Source organism: Gambusia affinis, linkage group LG07 (assembly GCF_019740435.1).
Source record: "Gambusia affinis linkage group LG07, SWU_Gaff_1.0, whole genome shotgun sequence".
Taxonomy (NCBI): domain Eukaryota; kingdom Metazoa; phylum Chordata; class Actinopteri; order Cyprinodontiformes; family Poeciliidae; genus Gambusia; species Gambusia affinis.
Genome location: NC_057874.1, coordinates 1172764 through 1196489, shown reverse-complemented (window position 1 = coordinate 1196489; position 23726 = coordinate 1172764). Strand labels below are relative to the sequence as shown.

The 23726-nt window shown below is 38.7% G+C and overlaps 1 protein-coding gene across 1 annotated transcript in view; it reads left to right on the top strand.

Moving 5' to 3' along the window:
- cntn3b (contactin 3b) overlaps positions 1-23726 on the top strand; it is a 75029-nt gene that overhangs the window by 704 nt on the left and 50599 nt on the right. The window contains exons 2-3 of the mRNA XM_044122271.1: positions 10151-10285; positions 14855-14990. Coding sequence (XP_043978206.1) covers positions 10231-10285; positions 14855-14990 — 191 coding nt within the window. The 5' untranslated portion in view covers positions 10151-10230. The remainder of the gene's footprint in view (positions 1-10150; positions 10286-14854; positions 14991-23726) is intronic.

Here is a 23726-nt window from a genome sequence, read left to right as displayed (position 1 = left end):
CTCACTGCTGGGGCTCATTTCCCTCCATCTAGGACGGAGTCCATATGGTGCCGCTCTGCTCAGCCAGTCAGTCAGACAGAGAGAGAGAGAGAGAGAGGCGCAGCATCAGGACCAGAAGCTCCCAGTCAAACTTAGCAGTTCACCATCAATTCACTTTTACAAGACGTTCACATCTAGTCGGACCGAGAGTTGAGTCAGTCCAGGTCTGGGGAAGAACCAGGACGCTGTGGTGAATTATTTAGATCGAAGCCGGTTTACATCTACAAGTTGCCTAACAATGTCAGGACCCCCTCTTTAATAAAAGTAATAATGGTGCAGACCCACAGGGAGGGAGGGGTGGAGGGGGGCAGTAATTAGGCAGATCACTTTAACAGCTCAGCACATTCATTCTGGTTAAAACCAAATATTTACCCACCACTGAGTCTGACTTTTTCCCCACCCAAACAGACAGAACGGCGAGAAGGAAAAAAAAAAGAGATGCAGCCGACCATATCTTCAAAGTATCCTCCTTATTCAGAGGGGACTCTGCCCCCCCCCCCCCCTCCCTTCTCTCCTCATGTTTATTTATAGATCCATTTTGCACATATTTGGAGAATAACAAGCAGCAGCCAAATGAGAGGTGAAACATGCCTTTTCTTTCTTTAGACCATGCAGGGAGTTACACTGTAATGCAGCAACATCCAGCATGGGAGTGTGTGCATGTGGGTGTGCGCGTGTGTGTGTGTTTGTGTGGGGTGAGTTTGTGCTGTGGCACGATTTGCTTTCAAAAGCCCTTTTTTTGATTGAACAATTACAGGCAATTACAGTCTACAGCCAGTTTTCTTTTCTTCTTTACCCTCAGAAAGCTGTGAGATAAACTGAAGAGAATAAGAAAGAAAAAATAGTAAAGATGCAGCCCAAGTGTCTGCTGCTCCTTGTTTTTGTCCTCCAGTCATGTGTTTAGTGGCTGGATGGATCTAGGATGGCTGTGGGGGGTGGATGGAGAGCAGCCCCCCCTCTTTTTTCTTTTTTTTAAAGTGCACTTTACTCTCCGGCCCCCTGTGCTGGACGTGGGTCCTGCTGTCTTCCAGGGCATAAGGGATTTCTCTCGTGGAGACGCGCACAGCTGGATGTGTGATGGAGGAACCTGGCCAGATGTTGAGAGCGATAGTAGCGATCAGATTTCACAACACTGAAATCTGTCAGTCTGTCATGGTTTTTCTGGATTGAGGTGGAACAGTATGGACCAGCAGCCATGAGTAAAAATCTTACACTTCACAGCATTTAGGAATTTGTTACTAGATGTTTAACATGACCTGAACTGTATGGAGACATTTGTTCCAATTGCATTTCAAAAGTGAAATTTAAAGAAACATATCAATAAAATAATACGTTTTGAGAGTAATTTACAGCATGTGTGTAATAGCTGTACATGCATTTATGCAGTTTGCTATTTTTTCAAATAATTTATTTCTGATTTTATTTTACATAGTTTGATTTTTTTCAACAAACGTTTCTACTCCTGGTAAAATATGACAAATTTCTTTACATGACCTTTTCTTCTTATTTTGATATATTGGAATAAATACTGAAAAATAAGCTATTGACAGAGACAAATATATATTGCCATGCTGTTCTACTCTTATACAGCTGGACAACTGACAAAATTGTTGAAAATAAAAAAGGCCAACAGTCTTACAGGTATAATAAATGTTAATGTATATAGCTGGGCTAAATGCCATGAATACTTTCATGGTAATGATATTATCACAGAATATTTTACTGGTTATGAAATCGTAACCTTTTAAAAGCTTGTTATACTTCGATACTAGTAACAAATGCCAGAGTTTCATTTCGAAAGCAAAGTTCAATCTTATTCTGCCCTGTATTCAAAGCTGACCTCAGCCTCAGCTGCCTTACACTGCCAAGTATATAGATTTTATTATCATTAATTTCCTAACAGCCTCAAAATATGGATGAAAGAGTACAAGATCTTTATAGATATAGAAACTCATTCACACGTCAGGCTAATTTATTGTTATGGTACAATCAGTATAAATTAGTATTCATAAATTTATTAGTTTTCCATACATGAACCCTGGTAAGTTGCTCTTTCAAAACATTTGATACAGTCCAATCAGACGTCCTTCAAAGTACCGTGGCCGCACGAAGCAGGTCACATTTAAACAGACACGACGTTTTCCCCTGAGCTCAATGTTTCCAAAGAAAAGATGTGGCCTTCTATCTAAATAATGTGCAAACATGTCTGACAAGGCAAACAATGATCCACTAAAGATGTCTAAAAGTCTTTGAAAAATTGTCAGGATTGCCAGAATAGACTTGACATAGCAGGTCTTTCTGAACCAAAGGTCTTAACAAAAGGACAAAAGAAAGAAACATTTTCATTGTATTTTTCTGGGCCAAATATGAACAAAGATTGGACAACCTGGAATGTTGCTGCTTTCTTAAAAAACATACAGAAGAAAAAGAAGCATTTATACATTTTAGTTAACTGTATTCTCAAGACAAAACATATTGTCAAGTAGGAGATTAAGGAACTGGGGAGGAGGCAGCACGATGTAGCTCCAAGCTATTGGCTAAATCTATTGGCTAAATCTATTGGCTAAAGCTGTCGGCTAAAGCTATTGGCATCAACTGACATCTGCTGAGCAACTGAACTGTTTCTTGTATTTTACTAAAAGTGCAGGATCATGTAAAATTGACGTCTTTGAGCTTTACATCATGTTTTAATGTTATTTTCTCATCAAAAACACATCTGGAGAGTTGCCTTTATTTCTTCATGCATGTTTGAGAAATCCTATAATCTCCATGGCAACCATTCAGCAGCGTAAAATGCCTTGAAGGGGACCGGGCGTCACCCTAGAGGAGGAAGCTCCTCCTCCCAGTTGCAGTTTAGCCAGCAGTAATTTGCAAACAGCTGGTGGAACTGCAAACCTACTGAGCTCATTATAGGAGCTACTGCTCAGCGCATCGCTAGTAAAGAGGTTGTTAAAGGGTTAATAGAGAAGTGAAGGCGGACTGTCAGACCAGGAGTTCTTAAAGAGACAGACCCAATTTTGAGGCAGTAAATTATGAAGTCAACTTTCTTCTAAGTCATATTTGATATTTACAACATTTTTATAACAAGTGGTGCTAACAAAGTTACTTTATTGTGCCAGAAAATTACTGCTAGCATTATGGGGCTGGAAAACACATAATAGCGCCCTTTTAAGTTCCAAAGTAACTCCAGTCTCACTTGCTGCCACAAATTACTTTGTTCTGATTCTGTCTGAGTTTGTTTCATGAACGACAGTAAATGTTTTTACAGCCCGCCAGACTTTATAAGCGATACCAGCACTATTATCTGTTCTGTGTTATAGGTCAATCCAAATCAATTTTTGAAGTTGGGAAAAAGATCATTGCTACATTAACTGCTTAGTGTCACCGTAGTGCCGATGGGGCCCTTCACCTTGACCACACCTGTAAAGGTTGATCATCAGTTCCAAACTGAATAGGGAAGCTTTTGTTTATGCTCTGCATTTTGCTGCACTCCAACGTTAATTTTATATTTGTTTCTTGGTCACCTGGCTCAGAGGAGAAAAAACAGAAAAAAAGACATCTGTTTATTGTGAATTCTTCATTTACTGGCCAAAACTCAGAGCAGCTGTGTATTCAGATTGTGTGGCGTCTTCTTGTTTCCCTGGTTCTCCTTCACTGTGATTGGATGGAGATGGCAGTGGATAGCCGTAAAGACAATAATAACACTGGAATGGGCACATGAGATGCTGCACTGAACCCCCCACACCTCCAAGTCCCTGCCAGCGGTGTTCAATTTGCCCAGGATGAGGCTTTATTTTTCCCTAGCATGATCCGATACGTGCATCTCTCCCAGGTTTGTGATGCTTCTCTGCATCTTGTGATCGGAATGCAAACGGCGCTTTGATAAAAACTCTCCTTTCCTTCCTACATTATTAGATTCTTTTGCAATTATGCTGCCCTCAGGGGGGAAATGGATGCCTTTAACCACCTCTCCTATCAATTATGCGCCAAACAACAGCCCTGCTAACCAAGAAGTCATCTCATTTACTCTGCAATGCGTTTAGCCAATGACTTCCATTAGGTTTAGCTTCTGTGGAGGTGAAAGTGCAACGCCTCATTACATTTGGCACAGCAATCTTTCGCTCATCATTTTAGCTGAGAAGGCTGAAGGGGAGGGAAGGCAGGAGAGAGAGAAAATGCTACTGCATCTTCAGTGCAACAAATCTCAGAGGGCAAAATTTTATTTTTAGGCTTTTCCGTTTTTTTCAGTAGACGGAAATCAGGGTTCTATTTTTTATTTTTTATTTTTTCCTCTTGGTTTTGTGAAAGCTTTGGGTGCTCCTGCTCTGTAATGGTTAAGGTTGTCAAAGCTTTTGAGTGTGAAAAAATGTCCTAACAACTACAAAAGAGACGGACCTCGGTGTGAAATTGAAATCTGCTTTAGAAAATATGAATTCATCCTTTTATCCAACAAGTTTTTTTTCATTTACATAATACAGATACACAAAATACTCAAAGTGAAAGAAGTCCTTATAGGGTTTTTTACACCCAGGGACTTATATTCATTATATCAGCAGATACTTTTTGCTACTGTTTGGTTTTCAAGGACAGCTTTTCCCAAGAAAATTTTCCTTTTATCATCTTGAAACTTCTAGGACTGAAGGGTCGGAATGGCAAGGATGGATCATCCAGAAAGAGGATGGTCCTTAGCGTTACACTCAAACTGAAAAAAAATATGGCACACATTGCCCCCTTCTCTGTTGTAGCCCCCTCAAAGCGTGTAATCCAATGCAATGGCTTTTTAGAGAGGCAAAACGCCCACTAAATTTTTGAAAAACACCAAGAAAGCCACTCTGAATTTGGCTGTGCCTACAATTATAGGAGACGAGAAACAATTACTGGCACTGGGACAGTTAAGCAAAGCCAACACTGGCCATTAAGTTATAATCAAGCAAATGGCTTCATGTCTCCCTTTTACTGTTTTTTTACTGTTCTTCAAATAGTGCTGGAAGACTTTCCATACCATGATGTTCCCGATGTTCACCAGTAGACCTACAGTATAGACGATCGTGAGCATTTAGTATGTAGGTCTTCGTCAATTATTCCAAAGATAGCTCTGGGTTAATCCACACAACAGGGTTGTGTTGTACGGATAAGGGGTTGTGTTGAAGCCTTAATCCTGAGAAGCATATCATTTTCCACTTACTGTGATGTAGGTCAGACCTCAAGCAAAGCCCCTCCTTTGCACTGTCAGAGTCTTCCATTTCACATAAAGACACTGAACCAGTGTCCACTGGTTCCAGTAATAAATAAGTCATGGCTCTGAGATTCATGAGAAATGGATTTAAATGTCAGCTAGATTGCACTCACTATTTTGATGATTAGCTAGTTTATGACTAAATGTCACATATGTGGCATCATCAATATTACCTGTGTGTGTTTTGCTTATAACCTAGCACCCAAAAGATGTGGTCTATTTTAGATAGAACTTGGTAAAGAAATACAGATTTTGGGTCATAAGAGTGCATGATGGGTATCTGAGCTTAAACCCAGATGGACCTTTATAAAATTTGGGCAGTTGTTGATATCCTATATTAATATTGCTGTTATGGCCGATAACCACTACTTTGCATGATTGACATGTTTGCTTCACAGGAAATGCATGAAGTTCATACAGAGAGAAAATGATTTTTCTACCCAGGTTTTACATCCTCAACACTTTACCAGCACAGGTCTGCATGGACTCAATATGTCAGGTTATCTTTCACATCCCTTGATGACCTCAAGGGATATCTAAATTGTATTGATCAAAACTCAGAGTTACTCAAAAAGAGTAAGAAAAATTTGCACTGATATCATCCGGGAGTGCTCATTAGTAATGTAATAATTGCACGCTTTACTGACATTATGCAGCCCTATTAATAATGTGCTTTGGTGTAAAGGTCACATTGACTTATTTGTAAATTTTGACATTGTGTAGAAAGAAAGTCTCTGCAGTGTGTAGCTCATGCTCTTATGTTGGGGAAATTAGTTTTTAACTAAACCTTCAACACTAATTAGCAGCCACTTTTTTTCCCTCCCTTGTTTATTCAGTGCTGCTTCCTTATTAACTTCTGCTACCACATGTGTAAATCCTCACTTTGTTGTTTGCACAAAAAACAAAAGTTTGGCTGACTTAACAAGCAATGTGACTTCTAGTCAGAAAATTCAGAATAACACCACACTCTCCATTTATCTGTGTTTTGCTGTGTATGTTATAGTGTTATTCCTTTTTGTTGCATTGGAGAAAAAACTCCCAGTAGTATACAGAGCGTCAAGTGGGTCAGGGTAACAGCATGTTATAAATGCTGGACCATAACATGTTGCCTCCACTTTATATATGAGAGGTACAGCACAAATAATGCAGGTTTTTATAGATATTTACTGACCTCCAGCATGCTAAGCCTGAGTTGTTGTACAGGGCGTAAAGCTGAGGTAAAAATGTGGGATTATTACCACCTACACCTGAAAGACAGAACTTCTAATTTGTGCTGCCCGATTACTTTCAGAGCACAGAATGAAATACATTGGAAGGGTTTAAAATGAAGACAGTTTCATTGCGGATTTCAAAAACAGAAAAAGAATGCACATCTTAATGACAATTTCCAACTATTCTATTTGAGCAATGAGAAGCAATTTTGGTGTTAAACCTTTTATTCAAGCCATGGAAATATTACTAAAGATTATCATGCTGTGAGAATTTCACACCAACTCTCAGCCACTAATGATCACCATTGCCTAAAGCGGCGGTTTTCAAAGTGTGAGGCGCGCCTCCCCTGGGGGGCGCCAGAGCACTTTAGGGGAGGCGCGGTGCGAGGGAAAAAGTAAACCGGAAAAGCTATCTGCTTGCTGTCTACTGATGTGAGAGAAACGTCTTTTACGCACATGATCAACTCTGTGGATTTAGGAAAAAGTTGGTACCGTGGGGTGCGTGTGTGGAGTGGGGATCAGTGGAAATGTTTCCCACCTTAAAGGATGTTTTGGCCAGTGATGTCAGTAACGTTACTGACGTCGTACCACTTTTTTCCGTAACCAGTAATCTAACGCGTTGCTATTTCAAATCCAGTAGTCAGACTACAGTTACTTATAAAAATCATTTTTGCGTTACTGTGCGTTACTATCTTCTTTTGTTATTTAATCGTATTTCCTCTACTCGTCTTGTCGAGTGACCGACGTCTCTATGCGACAGAAATGTAAACAATGGAGGGAGATGAGCATTTTGTTGGTGGAAAAACTGGAACTATTTTGAGTTTCTGTCGCTAAGTCCGATTATTATAAGCGGCTTTGGGCTTCATCTTTTAAAAGTCGCTTGCAAATTTAATGAGTGGCGGGTTGCGCCTTTTTGGGCCTGCTTGAACGTGAAGTTGCTCATTTGGGCTTGGAAATAAGCAGAGACTCATAATAAATCCCAGAATTTGTCCGTCATTAAGGTAGTTTTAGTCAGTCTCTCCGTCTTCATCATTTCCCGGATGATCCGTCCCGCTGTGTCTTTGTTAATGTCAACTTAATTAGCTTCGAGTTGCGCTCCAGAAAACTGCAAACATCGAGACCAATATGAACAGCGCACTAAACGTGAAAACAGCCACGAATAAACGTGTCCGTAGTTGGCAATAGTTATAATGGCAAGTTAGCACCGTTATAATTATTAATATTACGGTAAGTGTCACAAATCTGTGCAGCCATGTGAGCTGTGGAGCTGCAGGAGGAGCTCTGTGCGCTGCGACATCAAACTCAGGGGCGTAACGCAGAATCTGGAGGCTGGGGGGAGGGGGGCTTTAAAATCCTTCTTAGAGTTTTCCAGACAACAGTGGACCACACAAATTACTCATGTTTTTTATTTTTTGTACTGTTTTTTGTACAATCTCCTCTTCAGTTCAACCTTATCAGTGGAGACACATTGTTGATGTTACCATTTTAAAATAGCTTACAATTAAGTATTGGCAAAGCTCAATGTGATTTTCACAGGAGGCGGAGCGTTGTTGTTAGCAGCTGCTGAAAGTAACTAAAAAGTTACTTTTAGTGTAACTTAGTTACTTTCCAAGTCAAGTAGTCAATAATATAACTAAGTTACTTTTTCAAGGAGTAATCAGTAGTCTGATTAAAGTTACTTTTTCAAAGTAACTATGCCATCACTGGTTTTGGCCAGAGCGGGGCTGAAGGTGGAGTTTTTACAACTCCGCCCCCCTCCAGGGGGGGGGGGGGGGGGCGCAGCAGGCATTGTGCTCCTTGGAGGGGGGCTCACCCTTTCATACTTTGAAAACCCCTGGCCTAAAGCATTCCAGGGAATATTACAACTTTTCAGGTCAACTGCTGCTTTTATGTGAATTTCTAGAAGAAATTTCCCTGATTTGACTTATTTATGAAAATCCAGAAATTTAAGCTAGTACAAAAATTATTTAGTTTTCAAAATGTAATAATGCCATAAAAATAACGGAAATTAGTTTTTTGAGGCCTTAATGGTTATTCCCAAATACAACACAGAAACAAAGGTAAATCTAAACTGAAGGGAACAGATGGAATGTGACTTAGATGTAATTTCATCCACATGGAGACCAGGGACAGGACTGCTTACGAAAGATGCCCCAATGTAGGAAGATGAATATACAAATACACGCATGTCACCACGCACCATGTTGGAAATGAAACATGGTGCGTGGGTTATGCCGAGCAATTGCATAACCCTGCCATCCAACCTCATGCATTCATACAGACCCTACCAAACTCAGTTATGTGGTACCTGGTGCATCTATGAGGCATCTTCTGTCAGGACACTGACAACCGACAGTGTTTCATCACTTTCTCTGGTAGATATTCTTACAAGTAGAACAGTATACACAACCACCTCCGGTCTGCAGGTGCATCAGATTACACGCAAATCATGCCATCTTCATGGGTGTGTAGTCACAAGATTACTTCTTTTTGCCAAATTGCAACTCTTCTCAACTCACAGGACAAAATGGTATAATTTACCCTCTTCAGACGCGTCCATGAAATGGACATGGTGTATTCCTGGGTTTAAACCAATACGAAACAAGGCATTTGTCATTTGAATGATTTTTGTTACTGTCCGTCATCAACATTGTTTTAAAACATGAGAAGGGGAAGAGTTTGCTTTTCATCAAAAATATCAATTTAATTTATGGTAGCTTTAATGAAATTGTTCTTTGTATAATTTTAAGTATTTCCAGTGATAGTATTTAAAGTTACTTTAAAAATATCTTCTATTTTTAAACTGTAGGACTGACTTTCATGAACTACTTGTAAACAAAAAAAAAAATCCCCATTATTTCATTGCTCATTTCATTGCTGATGGACAGTAAAAATTTGTTGAATGAAAATCATTTTGTTCTTCACATATAAAACCAGGTCTGAAGGGTTAAAAAGCATGTTCTAACAGGATGAGCAGCAAAATTAGCTTCATGTTTAAAATCGTTTTACGTTTAATCCTTAATTGGGTAACAATGATGACTTTTTTTCTACTTACAATGCCAGCGCTCTGCTAGTGTTTTGCCTTCTCTGGTTGTCCTGTGCTGCTTGTTAGTCTAATCATTTTTCAGATGCGAAAAGAAAAGCAGCAATGATGTTGCTTAATAGGACACCAAACACATTGTTAAAGTAGGAAGAGGCGTTTTGTAGAGTGCTGGTGCACAGTCTGCCAGCTCCTATTAATAGTCAAATTGGGGGAGAGAAAAGTTTTTTTTTGTTTTTTTTTTCGAGGTCAATCATTTCCTTTTTCCCTCTCTGCTCTTTAAAGCTGAAAGAATATGCTTGTTAGGCGGCGCGGGAAGCAGCCGCAGCAAAAGAAAATGCAGCTATTTAACAGCTGCTGCTTCTTCCGCACCACCCGAAAAAAAACGGCACTGCCGGCTTGTATGTCCTCACACTTTCTTTTTATTCGTTCGCGTCTCCTGTTTCTCCACTCGTCTCCTCAACACTTTCTCAAGATTATCATTCCCCCTCAATCGGTGAAACTCAAGAATAATAAGAAGCAATTATGTAACTTAGTAGCGCTGTAATGTTTTTTTATGTATGCTTGTCGTATTTGGATCAAAATGTCATATTTTAATCACACCCGTAATTACTTTCTCTTCAGATTAAATTCTTTTATTCAACGGAGAGCATTCCATTCAGAAGCAATTGGATGAGAGACTCATTAGCCCTCGGCAACTAAAGATGATGTTACCATGGAAACAAATTGTTCTGCTATCAATCACCGGATGCCTTGCAGGTAAGACATCTTAGCACATATTGTATTTCAGTCTCAGTACACCGCAGCTTGCTGTCATGGTTGATGTCACCAGAACATTTCCTCTAAAAATGTGTCTGGGGTATTTTCATTACACACGATTACTTTTTTGCCGCTTTTGCATTTTCTCTGTGGTTTAACAGAGAAAACCCCACACTGCTGGGTAAAAATATTGGCCCCCAGAATTTTCATCAATACCTTTTTAACTTAAGATAAAAATAGAGTACATATGTTAAGGACATATGTACTCTAAGAATTTTTTTTTTCAGTTCAAAAATAAAATCGTAATATTACAAGGCTAAAGTCATAATCATGTAAGAATAAACATGCCTTTTCCACTGCACTCTAAATGAAAGTCTCTTTTGTAGCAAGGACAGTTCCTATAACATATTCTTTAAAGACGAGACGACAGAATCAGAACAAATTCTAATAACCTGAGAAGCTGCATAGAGCATAAAGGTTACACTGATTAAACTGAAGGGATTACATGGATGTACGGTTTTCCAGCAGGATGTCCTTCACCATTCCCCTAGTGTCCTGCTGCACATTCAGAGTCCACTGCACAGACACCTGGGACTCCTGTTCCCGTTCCTGTTTATGGTCTGTCCAGATCATTATCAGGATCCATGCAATGAATCCAGCCTCGCGTTTTAGCCCAATCTACTTTCCAGCGCGCCTCATTCTGCCCTTGCACAGCCACCTGGGATTCGAGGATGAGAGGCACAGACACTCAACCAGAATGTCAACCCTTGTTCAAATGACATTGTAGCTCCCAGCGAATGTTATTCAAATTGGCTCATGGGTAATTCACGCTCTTTGCCCAAGGGAGAGACAGATCCAAGTGGTTCTCCCGCTCCCCTGCGGACCAGCGTTTTTTAGCAGGGCCTCGCTCTCTGTCTGTGGGTGCTGGTTCTGACTAAGTGTTATGACTGTAAAACGGTAGCACCTGTAATGCTGCTCTTATCCACAATCTGTTTAAGGTTCTTAAAGGGGCAGTGTTGTGTATTTTCCAGGCACATACTCCCATTTTACCTTCAGTTATTATAAAAATGTTATATATATATATATCAAATATGGCTTTAAAAAATTGACTTCATAATTTAATGTCTTGAAATTGGGCCTCTGTCTCTTTAAATTCTCCTACTCTTTCTGAAACTCAGCCTTCAGGAAGTCATCACAACATGGCTCCTCTATTAACCTTTAAGAAGGTTTTACCAGCGTTGCTCTGAGTCGCAGCTCAGCAGATTCACAGTTCAACCTGGTGTTTGCTAACTGATGCTGGCTAGTCTGAAGGAGCTGAATGAATCTGTTCACCCAGGCGATTTGCACAGCTGAATGGTTGCCATGGTGATTAAAGGATTTCTCAAACATGCATGAAAGAATCAAAGCAGCAATCCAGATATATTTTATATAATATTGCCCCTTTAAATATCTTTGCATTATTCCATCCACAAACACAACATTAATTTATTTGAATTTTAAGTGGTAGACTGGCATATAGTTGTGCATAATTACCGAGGTGGAAGAAGCAGAATTTGTGGTTTTTAAATGTAGGAAGGACCACATTAGTCAAAAAACTTCCCAAGAAATTCATGTTGACGTTCGAGGAGCAGCAGAGTTTCAAATAGTTGTATTGACAGTACAACTACTTATCAATTTTTTAAGAACTTTTTTGGCACTAGTGGCCTTTATTCAACAGTAATCTGACAGGACAGGGACGGAGAGAAGGGTGGGAAAGACATGCTTTCTCTAATTCCATTATGTTCTAGAAACATAATGACAAATAAAAAATCTCATGTCTTGAAGTTTGTCATCTATACAACACATACTACTGCACCTTCAAGAAAATGTACAGAAGTAATATTAAAACCTGTTTCTAAGTACTAGAACTTTCCTAAATACACACTTCTTTCCTTGGTTGTTTGTTTCTCTGTCTGTTTTTTTTTTTTTTTTTTTTTTTTTTTTGTACCAAAGTATCCCTTCTTCTCTCCTCTTAGCAGCAGTCTGGGCTCATTGTCCTGTCTGACTCCTCAACCTGTTTTGATTTGGTGACACATTTTTTCCACATACAGAACTGGCTAGCCACATGCCTCAATCTGCTAGCAGTAGGATATTAATTAGACCTTCTCTGGCCGTCTGTTGGCTTTGCGTTGATTTAGTACCAGATTATGTTTCACATCCCTTCTTTTTAGGCTGCCTGCAGAAGAGTGCCTCTCCTTATGGCCCTTTATTAGCTGGTACGCGTGTAGCATGACATGGAAATTTGTAAAATAGATCTTTCTGCTTCATACTTTGACTTACTGCAAATAAATGTTCACTAAATAGTATGAAATTTGTGAAAAATGCCTGCAAGCATTAGGAGTTGTCTCTTGTTGAGCGCTTAACTTTAGCCTTCAACTGCTTTTGTTGTTAGATTGTCTTGAACTGATAATTAATGATAAACACCTCTATTATATTACGCCAATCAGTCGGCTGATTGGCATAATCAGCAATCTCACTGAAGCCAGCTCTGCAAGACTCATTAGACTCATCTATTAAACATTACAGACAACATAATAAAGCATAAGTGACATGTGCTGCTAGAGGTTCTGCAGGTGTCTGTCAGAAGAGGAAGATGACTTACACTGCAGAAAATATCAAATATTACCAAGTAATTTTGGTCTAGTTTCTATAGCAAATATCATGATACACTTGAAATAAAACAAAACTAGCATACAAGTAACTTTTCAGCAAGATATAGGAGTTTGTATTAAGTAAATAACTAGTTCCGCTGACAGATTATTTTACTTATAATATGGAAAAAAATGTCTTGATATTAGTAATATAATCTGCCAGTGGAACTAGTACTTTTTCATCAATATAAGAAAGTATTTATTGTAAACAAGCTGCTATCGCTTGCTGAAAAGTTATTTGTAAGTTTGCTTTATATTCAAGTGAACTAAAACATTTGCGCTGCAAACTAGACCAAAAATACTTGGTAAGATTTAGTGTTTTTGCAGTGTAGGCCCAAAACTGTTGATCTTTTTCCCTCTATGAAGTGTCTATGTAGCATTTACCCAAGTATCTATCTGTCAAACAAAACAGTGAGTTTTAATCATTACTTAATTGCAAGAAGCTCAGTCTATGTCATGAAGCAGAAATGACATAAATTCACTTCAAATCAATTCAAGAATACTTTATTTGTCCTGAAGGGAAAATAAATGTTGTAACTCAACTGAAAAAGATTTCTTAAAAGAGCTGTAGTAGATGCTGATGGCTGTGAGCAGGATCCCCTGTAGCAGTCTGCATTACAGCAGATCTGAAGTTTGCTCTGACTGAAGACTCTGTCTTCTCATGTAGAACATACTCATGGTTGTGCATAATGTTTTTAATTTTAGGAGGAACTCTTTTTTTGCAAGAGAAAGCTAAGAATACATTTTTAAAAAGAAAAAAAACATGTGACTCTTTTCGGTGTATTTTGCAAAACTGCAACGGAAACCTTATTTTGCATTACATGAGTTACATGATCAACAACCAAATGTTAGTCCTAGCAAAGAAAACTGAAGATGATGCCAAGGAGCAGTTGGAGGATGATGTTTTTAATGACTAAACGCATTCACATGTGATTTTTATTGCATTTCTTGTTTAATGGAAACAACACAATTGAAAAATGTCTTTTTTTTCTTTCAGTCAGATGAACCATGCTTACCGACTCACTCCCTAAAGACTTGGATTAGAAAGATTGTTTCTGAGACTCACAAGTCTTACTAAAATCTTTTCTTCAAGTCAACTCTGAACTTTTTGTTGCTGTGACTTTAATTATATTCAAATCTCCTTTACTGACTTTGCAGATTTTATGATAAACTATCAAATGTAAAATCAGCAGGTTAACTACATGTCATATATTGTGGAAGCAATATTGAATTTGAATGTTATTGAAAATGCTAATGAAAAATCTGTTGCAATCTAAGTGCATCTTTCAAACAAGAAATACTTCCTCGTTCTATTTTCAAGAGATAGTGGAATTTAAAAACCTTAGTATTTCAAGTATGAAAATCTAGAAAAGTGTTGCATTAACTTAAACTTAACATTTGCAACGTGTAGAACCTTTTAAATAATTTCCAAACCTGCATTTTTACTGAATTACGTCCAAATCCAGGCATTCCTTCTGACTGTCGAACTTAACAGCTTCACTCTTTTCTCAGTGAGTGCATGTTTGCATTAGCTTTTAATGCCTGGTAATGGTGAGAGGGATTTACTGAGCTTGCTGCAAGATAAACAAGCGTTGTATACAAGCAAGAACGCAGCCAGAGGACGGCTTCCTGATGGATTCTCTGCACATCTTTGCAAAGAGTAACACTTTTTTTAGAAAAAGAAAAACAGACAGAGACAGAGACATACTGTATTACAGCACTCTGAAAAAGAATCCCAGATTCTTTTTGGGATTTTGTTTTTCTGAAAGATTAACGTCTTTGTTGTGACATTGTGTGTTCTTCTAGCACTTTCTCCTTAAGGGTCACAGAGACTGATTTTCTGGCTTGTACAAGTAAAAGACTTTTCTTTTCTCTGCAGCCTCTACAGAGGATGTCATATTTCAAGGGCCAAGATGGAGGACGGAGCCTGGCGACCTCATTTTGCCTATCAACTCTCCGGACCACCAGGCGACTATTGCCTGTGAGGCGGAAGGGAGCCCCCGGCCTCAGTACAGGTACGCCATCACCGCTGCTAACTCTCCACTGTCGCGGTTAACTCAGCACTGCTGAGGGGAACTCAGTTTCCATTTTAATTGCTTCGATGCCGCCAGTTGCTTCTCTCCGTCTCATTGGAAAATCAAAGACGGCACTGGAAGTTGCTTGTTAATGACTTCTTCAGAAAAAATATTTTCTGCTACAGAGAGAGAGATAAAGAATGAAGCTTGACAGGCTTCAAAGAAAGGATGGCTTAATTGACCGTCCATTTCTAATAAAAAAAAAAAAGAAAGCTTATCTATTTTGGGCTTGTGATGTGATTGTCAGAGTCAACTGTGGTTGATGAATATACTCACAACTAAAGATGAGCGAGGTTGACTTTGATTACGAAAAAAATTTAAACCGCCACTTGCATTGAAGATTTAGAAATTGGCGCAGGGCTTGAGAAATCATTAGATGAGAACAGGAAATCCCTATGACTCATTTGCACCACAGTTCCTTTGATACGACTCTGGCTCTTCTCTGGCAGTGCATCATGAATGGAAATGGCAGCTGTCTGTGGGGTTTTTTTGTTTTGTGGTGGATTGTGTTTCGGAGCTTGGTCAGCAGCATGTAGATGCGCAGCAAGCAGAGTAGAGAGCCAGTAACCTTGTGAGTGACATTCGGTTAAATGCTTACATTTCCTATAATGCGCCGGAGCTGAAAAGATGGTTGAGGCGCTGCGGCAGGGGGGTGGAGGTGGGAGTGGGAGAGTATCATTATATCTGTTGTGCAACCTGAGCCTTCCCGGCGATAAAAGAGAAACTGTCACTTACTTTATTTCACCCACAGCTTAATGGCCGCTGAAGCTCACTTGTGTTGTTGCAGAGTTGCTTTTCTTTAGAAGTTTTAAAGGGATCATTCAAATGATCAAATTGAGGTTGTTTAAAGTTTATAAGCCGTTTCTTATAGCTTATTTGGAAGTTCAATCAGTCTTAAAAGCATTAAAGGTGAAAATAGTCCAAAATCCTGCAAATATAATGTATGTTCCTTTCCAGTTGTTGGCACTGCTAACTAGTTAGCTTTGCTAACCCCAAAAGCACCAGTCATAAACATAAAGGCTAATGCTAGTGTTATGTTATCATGGTCTATAGCAGAAGCTAATGCTAAAACACTGAATTCATTAATGTTGATACCAACCATGAGTCAAAAAGAGAGGAGCTTCTCAAAACAATCCACAAATGTGAATTCTTTTAATGTATTCATTGAATTAATGGCACTGGATAATTGTTCATCAGTGAACAAATCACAAATGACTCAATATGGTTTCTTGAAATAAATTAGAGAACAGGAAGATAGGAAACAGAGCTGATGTATAAACAGTCTCCATCCACTTTAAAATAACATTAATTTAAATGTTGAACAACTTGAAGAAATCTTAACAGCAAATAACATACCTGAAGGTTGAATAAACACCTAGGTAAAATTAATGTTTTAGAAGTAAAGATTAATTTAGAAAAAATTTTGTACACTAAACATTATACAATACTTGTTATAGAAACATTTAAAGCAACTGCAGTCCAAGCAGGATGAGCAGTTCTGGTTCCAACTCAGTCAGCCCCAGCTACTCTTTTTTAAAGACATTTTCTGGATCTCTGAGTTTTGGCCTGGCTTTTCTTGGCCTGCCAGTTTCTTGGCAGGCCAAGCTTTTGGAAGAGGAGTCAGAACAGGATTTGGGTCTAACTATGGCAATGAGTTGACAGTGGGGAGCGGGGGGTGAATCAACAATCATCTCAGTGTCAATATTGGAAATTTTCATATCAATGAAACTGTATATAAACAATTTGGGAAATCCAAAACACACTCATATTTTGAGAAACTTGCTTATTATTTTAGGAATGTCGTTGTAATCCAATTACAACGACATTTCAAAGACTCTTTACTCACAGACTGAAGCTACATGTTGTAGCTGATCAAATTTTCTTCAAAGAGCTGTAGATTTAACAGTCTTTATGAAAGAAGTCCTGAAGAAACCTCCTCCTAAAGACACAGCTGTGTGTATAAAGATTCATTGAAGAGGATCTTCAGGGTTGTTTGTAATTTTCTTGATTTTATGAAGAATCCTCTTTGCACAATAACCTCCAGTTGTTCCACAGTCATCCCCCAAACAGAGCAGCCTTAACCTTTTTAATGACTGAACAAGTCTTAATCAACATCAGCCTTTAAGTCTAAGCATTCCTCTTTTATTAGGTGCTTTACATCTTGTTGGGCCTATCAATAAAAACTAGAGAGAATGTAGCATTTCTTAAGTGCTCTTAATTTGAAAAAATGACAGTGTCTTTGTTTATAATTAGGGTAGCCTTAACATAAAGTGAGGAGTAGTTTGAAGGTGACTCAAATGTCTTCTGAAAGGCCTCAAAGTCATTCAGTACTGTTGAGTTGAAAGCTCTACACATGGTCATTACCATGAAGCAGCGTCTACAATGAACAGATTTCTAGGAGTAATTAGCAGCTGTGACCGTCCCTGTCTACCAAAACAAACATCTTTTCACTGAGTAGATCACCTGTCAGAGCTACAGGATGAAGACGGCTCGTTACTCTTCAGTCCCAGTCCTTTGTCGAAAGAGAAGTCTGACGTCTTTGTTTTTGCAAACTCAATTTTACTTGGAGTAAAATTCTCTCTAATTCCATAGTTAGGCCAGAGTTTGACCTGTGAAACTGAAGCTCAGTTTTTAAAAGAATGTTGTTTAATCAGTTAGCTCATGATTTTAATACCCAGAGGGCCAGATCTAACTAGCTAGCTAGCTAGTCAGTGCTAGCACGCTACACCCGACTCTGAAACCACCACTGTGTTTGCATTTGGTTGTTGTTTATACATTAGTCAATTTAGAGAGTGAACATAGTGTTAGCATAGCGTAATCCTTTCTGAAGTTTACCCCAGACTAGAGCTTTAACCTGTTGGACCAAGTAATCTGGTTATATTCTACATGACTATACCAAGAAAGATATCAACTGCAAAAAAACATAAAAGAGAACAGAGTTTCCCTTTAAAAATTCAGAACCATCCCAGGATGATCTGCGGCTCTACCAGGAAGCAGAGCTCTGACGAAAAAACAGATTATCGCTGTTACAGTGGATTATCACATGAAAGCTGCGCCAATCAATATTTCATATGAACAATAGATCAAATGACATCATGTAATAAGAAACGGATTGCTTGCCGTACCATACCCAGAGATTTACTGGCGGCTTGCAGATCCCATTAGTTTCCTCAGAGTGAATTGGTGTTTTCCATGTCATTGTTTTAGTTTATGTTCACTCTCCACCTTTGTCAACCTTACATCAAGCAACAGACTGCAACTCAATTCACATGACAGCAACAAATATCAACAGCCCTCATAAATAACCCCTGATTTGCTAACTCATCACCAGCTGTGCAGAGGCAAGCAACAAGCTAGCGTTTAGCAGCCAGCTGTGTTTGTCTGCAGTAGGTGGAGAGCAAAACAAAGAGGGTTGACAAGGAAAATGGCTCCCAATGAGAGTATAACTCAGTGTGTTTGGGTGTAAATTACAGAAAACTGGAGAACTTGTGATTTTAAAGCTCAGGTCCGTCACCAGTTTTTCATCGTTTTGTACTCGGCTTTGGTTTGTGGAGCTGCAGAAAAAACAACATAACTCAGATTGGCAGTCTTCTTCTAGGTCAGCAGCTCCGACGCTTGGAGTCACTGCCCTCAATTATGAATATGAATAGAATGAGACCAGGTTTAAAAAGGACAAATTGATGTTAGAGTCAGCAAGCTCTTGTCACGTCAGATTGACATTTCTGGTAATGCTTTTAAAGACACTAGATTTGCTTTGTCTGTATTTTAACGTTAAGGAATGAGTTTCTCTTTTTTTGTCCTTATTTTGGTTGCATCACTTTTTTGACACTGATTGTCCTTGATGTGCTTCCCTTCAGGCAAGGAGAGGACTTCTTTTCTCTTCATCTTTTTTTGCTCAAATGCAAAAATAGAAAGCACCAAACTTCCTGCAATTTATTTTACTGATGATTAAATTAAAAGTTCAAAATGTCCCAAACAGGCTGAAAGAAATGCCTTGAAGAAGTGAACAAATTATGACTAGTAATAAAGTGGAAAGACTATTGAAATGAAAGCAAAAAGATTCAAGGCAGAACAACCAGATTCCATAACAGCTTCATCCCTCCTACCATAAGACTACTAAACTGTTATTAGTTTAATCTTTCATTATATATATTACATAAATACTTTTATTTATTTATTTATTTATTATTGGAGCCTTGCAACAAAATGTCTTTTGTTGCAAAAGAAAAAACAAGTGAGGTTCAAGCTAATTGAAAAGTACAATTGAATAACAATAAACGTTATCTATATCTTTATCTAAAAAAGTAGAGGATAGACTGTACAGCCGGAGAAAATGGAGAACTTAAAATGATGCATTATTTTAAGCTGTACTGAAATATATTTGAACTTTAATAAATGATAGTGGCTACATTCTTGCTAGCCAGTGTAATACCTGAACCCCTTTCAATTTGTGCTGGTTTTACATTTCGTTGCCATTATGTCAAAGCCTTTTGTGGAAAAATCTAAATGGAATTGTGTCAAGCAAAGAAAAGTCCTTTATAAGCCAACTTAAACCAATGAGTGTAACATTTTCCATTAGCTTGGAGACACTGCTCAGGTACCTTTTTAGATTAAGGAGTTAATCTAAATTATGGTTGCAGCATGTTCAATCAATACAAAGTTAAATAGAGTCCACATTATAATACCTTTCACAATGACCCATAACCCTTCAAACTTCTTCATATTTTTCTGCAAAGTATTTTAGTGGGGTTTCTGTAATAGACCCACACAAATTAATGTGGAAATGGAAAAAAAAAAAATACATGGTTTCATATTCGTTTTGTTTCTTCTTCTTTCTTTTTTTCAAATCAAAACAAATTAGAATAGTGTGACATGCCTTTGTTTCCCTCCAGGTCTACACCACCAAATCCTATGGCTTAGACACTGAAGACACTGAAAATGTTACCCATTGTTCTCTACAAAACATCTTAATCACTGTCAGATTGGCCCAACAGCATCCGTAAAGAGCCGTTTTCAAGTTCTATTGCCAATTTGCTTTTGGTTTGGACTTTGAATAGGCCGTTCAGTAACAAGAATTATAGCTCCAGCTGTATGTTTGGGGTTGTTGAATAGCTAGAAGGAGAACTGTGTGACTCCTGAATTTTTTCAGTGCAAACTGTGCTGAAAAAATCTGAAGTTTTACTAAGTATTCTTAGTGTAGGTCGTAGTTTCAAAAAGAGCAGGAGCTTCTCAATTTTTCAAAATAACCACTGAAGGTAGCACAGTTACTTGATTGTGCTATAAAATGACACTGTGTTCCTGTAAATCTATAATTATAATTATTATTATTTTTTAAATCCATCTTAAAAAGACTCAGCTAAGTAGAAAGCAATACAGCCTAATTCTCAGGATGAGGATGATGGAGACTGAAATTGAAGGCTTTCTCCCTTAACAACAGAATTATATGATGATGCAGAAATGTCCCATAGCAGGTCGATGAACAAGAGCGACACCCAGCACAGTTCATCTAAATATTGCGGCACAGATATGATAAAGCGATCCTAATGACGGTTCTTTTGACTCACTTGTTGGCTCTGTTCCACTGAACTTGTTCCGTCTCCCCCACTCCTCATTCCTCTCCCACTCAGTGACGGTGCAAATGCGCTAACGGGGGAAAACCCTGACAGTTCTTCATTTGACAAATAGTCCACTGCAGCGGCGGAGCACACCGCGGGGCTCCGAGCGCTGCTTTATGAATACACCTGTCACTGTGTTTACTATGAATCTGCTGTAACACAGGATCAAGGGCAAGGCGGTGATTGGAAAGTGGGAATAAAAAAAGTGCTCTGCCTGGTGTCTGTCAGACAATTGACTGTCAGTGTAGTCAGATTTCATATGACTCTACCGTAGTTTACACTGTAAAGGTTTCTGCTGAGGAACACAAACAGAAGCAGGGAAGATGTAATTTCAAATACATTTGTGTGTTTGCTGGTAATTTCATTTTAGCACACAACCAGAAAACATCTCCAAAGGAGTTTTCAAATGGAATTGATTTTTATATTATTGATGGCAAATTGCCTCTTTAGCCACCAAGAAAATCTGTAGGCTTGTTAAGATGAACTGTTAAAATCACACAGGTGCTGATTCAACTATATTCTGCATTTAGGAATTTGTGAGAAGCAGATATACGCTCTGACTCACTCTTGGCATTTGCTAGCATCTTTTTTCTTATGTTTTAATGTCAGTAAAAGCATTCTTTTTCTGGATCAAAACCTGTAATTAAAGTTGGTAGGTAATATCCTGGCTGCTCTGTTTACTTTTGATGTATTTCTGCCAATATTTCACTAATTCCACAGGATTTATCAGACGATGCGCATTCCCAAACACGCACCCACAGCGATAAAGAGCGGGTTTGGGAATTTTCATTGTTACACTTGGCTTGAAAGCAAAATGAACATCAATTTATGTGAACTCTGCAGCGATAACCTACTAAGCATAATTGTAGAGAGCGCCCTGGCCAGCAATTGAATTTCCATTAACAGCTCTAAAGCTCTGTGTGTGTGTGCATGTCTGTGTGTGTATGGCGTGTGGGAGCATGTGTGTGTGCGTGTGTGTGTATGTGTGTGGTTACTGTCTCTGTGGGCATCTGGCTTGGAAAAACCCAGGTGATCCACTGCTACTGCTGCAGTACAAGTCCTGCTCTATCTGATGAGGACTCATGCAAAATTGATGGGAGCCCCAAGGTCACCAGGAGTTCATTCCCTTATAGGGTACTTCAGCTGGACTGGGTTTACTCTAATGTAGGGCTGTGTAATTAATTACTTTTGCAAATTAGTTTTAACATTAGCTCCAAACTATTGGAAAACTAACCTAACACATTACGCTTACTGTGACTGCAAACTTGAAGGTTTAAACTCCTAACTGGCTTTAAGACTCCTTGCTTGCTGGTGCACATAAATGCACTTGCAGCAAGTGAGATATATTTGGAAGAAAGGAAATATTCTTTTCTTAAAGTTATATGTTTAAATATGGTAAAACGGACAAAATGTAATTCTGATGTCACACCTTTTTTGCCTTTCAGTTCAATTTTGCCACTAAGAACACATTGCTCTTTTGCGTCGCTCTGCCCACAGTCTCATCACCGGTTAAGCCAGGTTGTCATGGAATTTTTGGGGATATTTTGAAACTAGAAACTTATTACGTACATTTGTATGATTCTTCACAAAATTCCTACAAAGACTGTTAACTGGCTAAAAACCCATGCATGGTGTGGTGGTCTCTCTGTGAGCTGGATCCATATGCTTGGGGTGTGACGTACACTGAAGCAGAAGGGGGGTCCTGAGGTGGGCTCTGCCGCTGTGTTTACACAGTTTTCAATTGCTAATAAGAGACCCATACTGGGCCTTTAAAACTACCCCAACACTATAACACCAACACTCCTAACCTAATCTGTTTATAAAAGACAGAATGGATCCCTGCTTTCTTGTCCTTTAGTCAAATTTAAACCCTACCATCATAATGTCATGGCTGAAATCAAAACCCATGAGACAAGGCAACATTATTCCAATCTTTGATTGTACAATTTTGTTCATCTCATGCAAAATTGTAGCCCGAGTGTTGAGTTTTCTGACAGGTGTGGCACTTAGTGGTCTTCTGCAGCTGTACCATATTTTCTTTAAGGTTTGGAATATTTTGTTTTAAACTTGTTGCCTTTCTTTCATCTTGAGCCAATCTGCCCATTCTCCCCTAACCTATGACAATAGCCACATAGCTTTGTCCCCATATTGGCTCTAGGATACTTTCATTCTCTGTTAACCCAAAATATAATTATGTGTGTTACTTAAACACACATTGTTGCTTTAGTCCTCATTTTGTTCATTAGCTTGAACTTCAGTAAGTCATCTTCACCCCGTTTAGATATCTGTCTGCATTTAGTGACTGCCATGGTTTTGGTTCATTTGCTATGTGTGTTAACAGGCAATTCAATCTATGTGTAATGAACTTTCAGATGAGTTGATAGAAATCATGATTAGATACTATTTCTATATAAAAGTCATTGGTTTTATTAAAAGACATAAATTCCAGTCTCCAAACTGTGGAGCTGAACCTTTTTACTATTAAAACTGATCATTTAATGTTGATTTACTTGATCTACTTAATTTCCATGTGTGAAAGTGAAAAATTGATTAAACATCAACGTCCACATTTATCCTTTACAATAAGGCCATCATTATTTATTAGGCACATTAAGGGTGACCGGGTTTGACCAAAGTGCTGTAAACTGCTTTTCCTGGTACCAATCTGGAATTAAAACAAATGGAGAGAGACAGATTACCGGTAGATGTCTGTAAAATACAGCTTGTGAGAACATACAAAAGCAGAAAGTGAAATGAGTTCCCACAGAATCAACTGGCAAGATTAGCTAAGACACACAGTGTGCAAAATGCAGTTGGAAGTGAGAGAGAACAGATATATCTTAAGTTGTTTTAGTAGTGTCATTAGAGAGGGCACCTTTAATTTTACAGAGGGCTGTTTGCCACATCAGATGTGTCGCTGAAAAGCCACAGTCTCTTCCACTGATCCTCCTTAGTCAGGAAACTGCTGGAGTAGCTAAAGTAGCTTTTAGTTAGACCTGTTTCAGACCTGGCACTTAGAATCTAGCCAGGCCATCTGGTTGCACTTAGACAGCTCCAGATA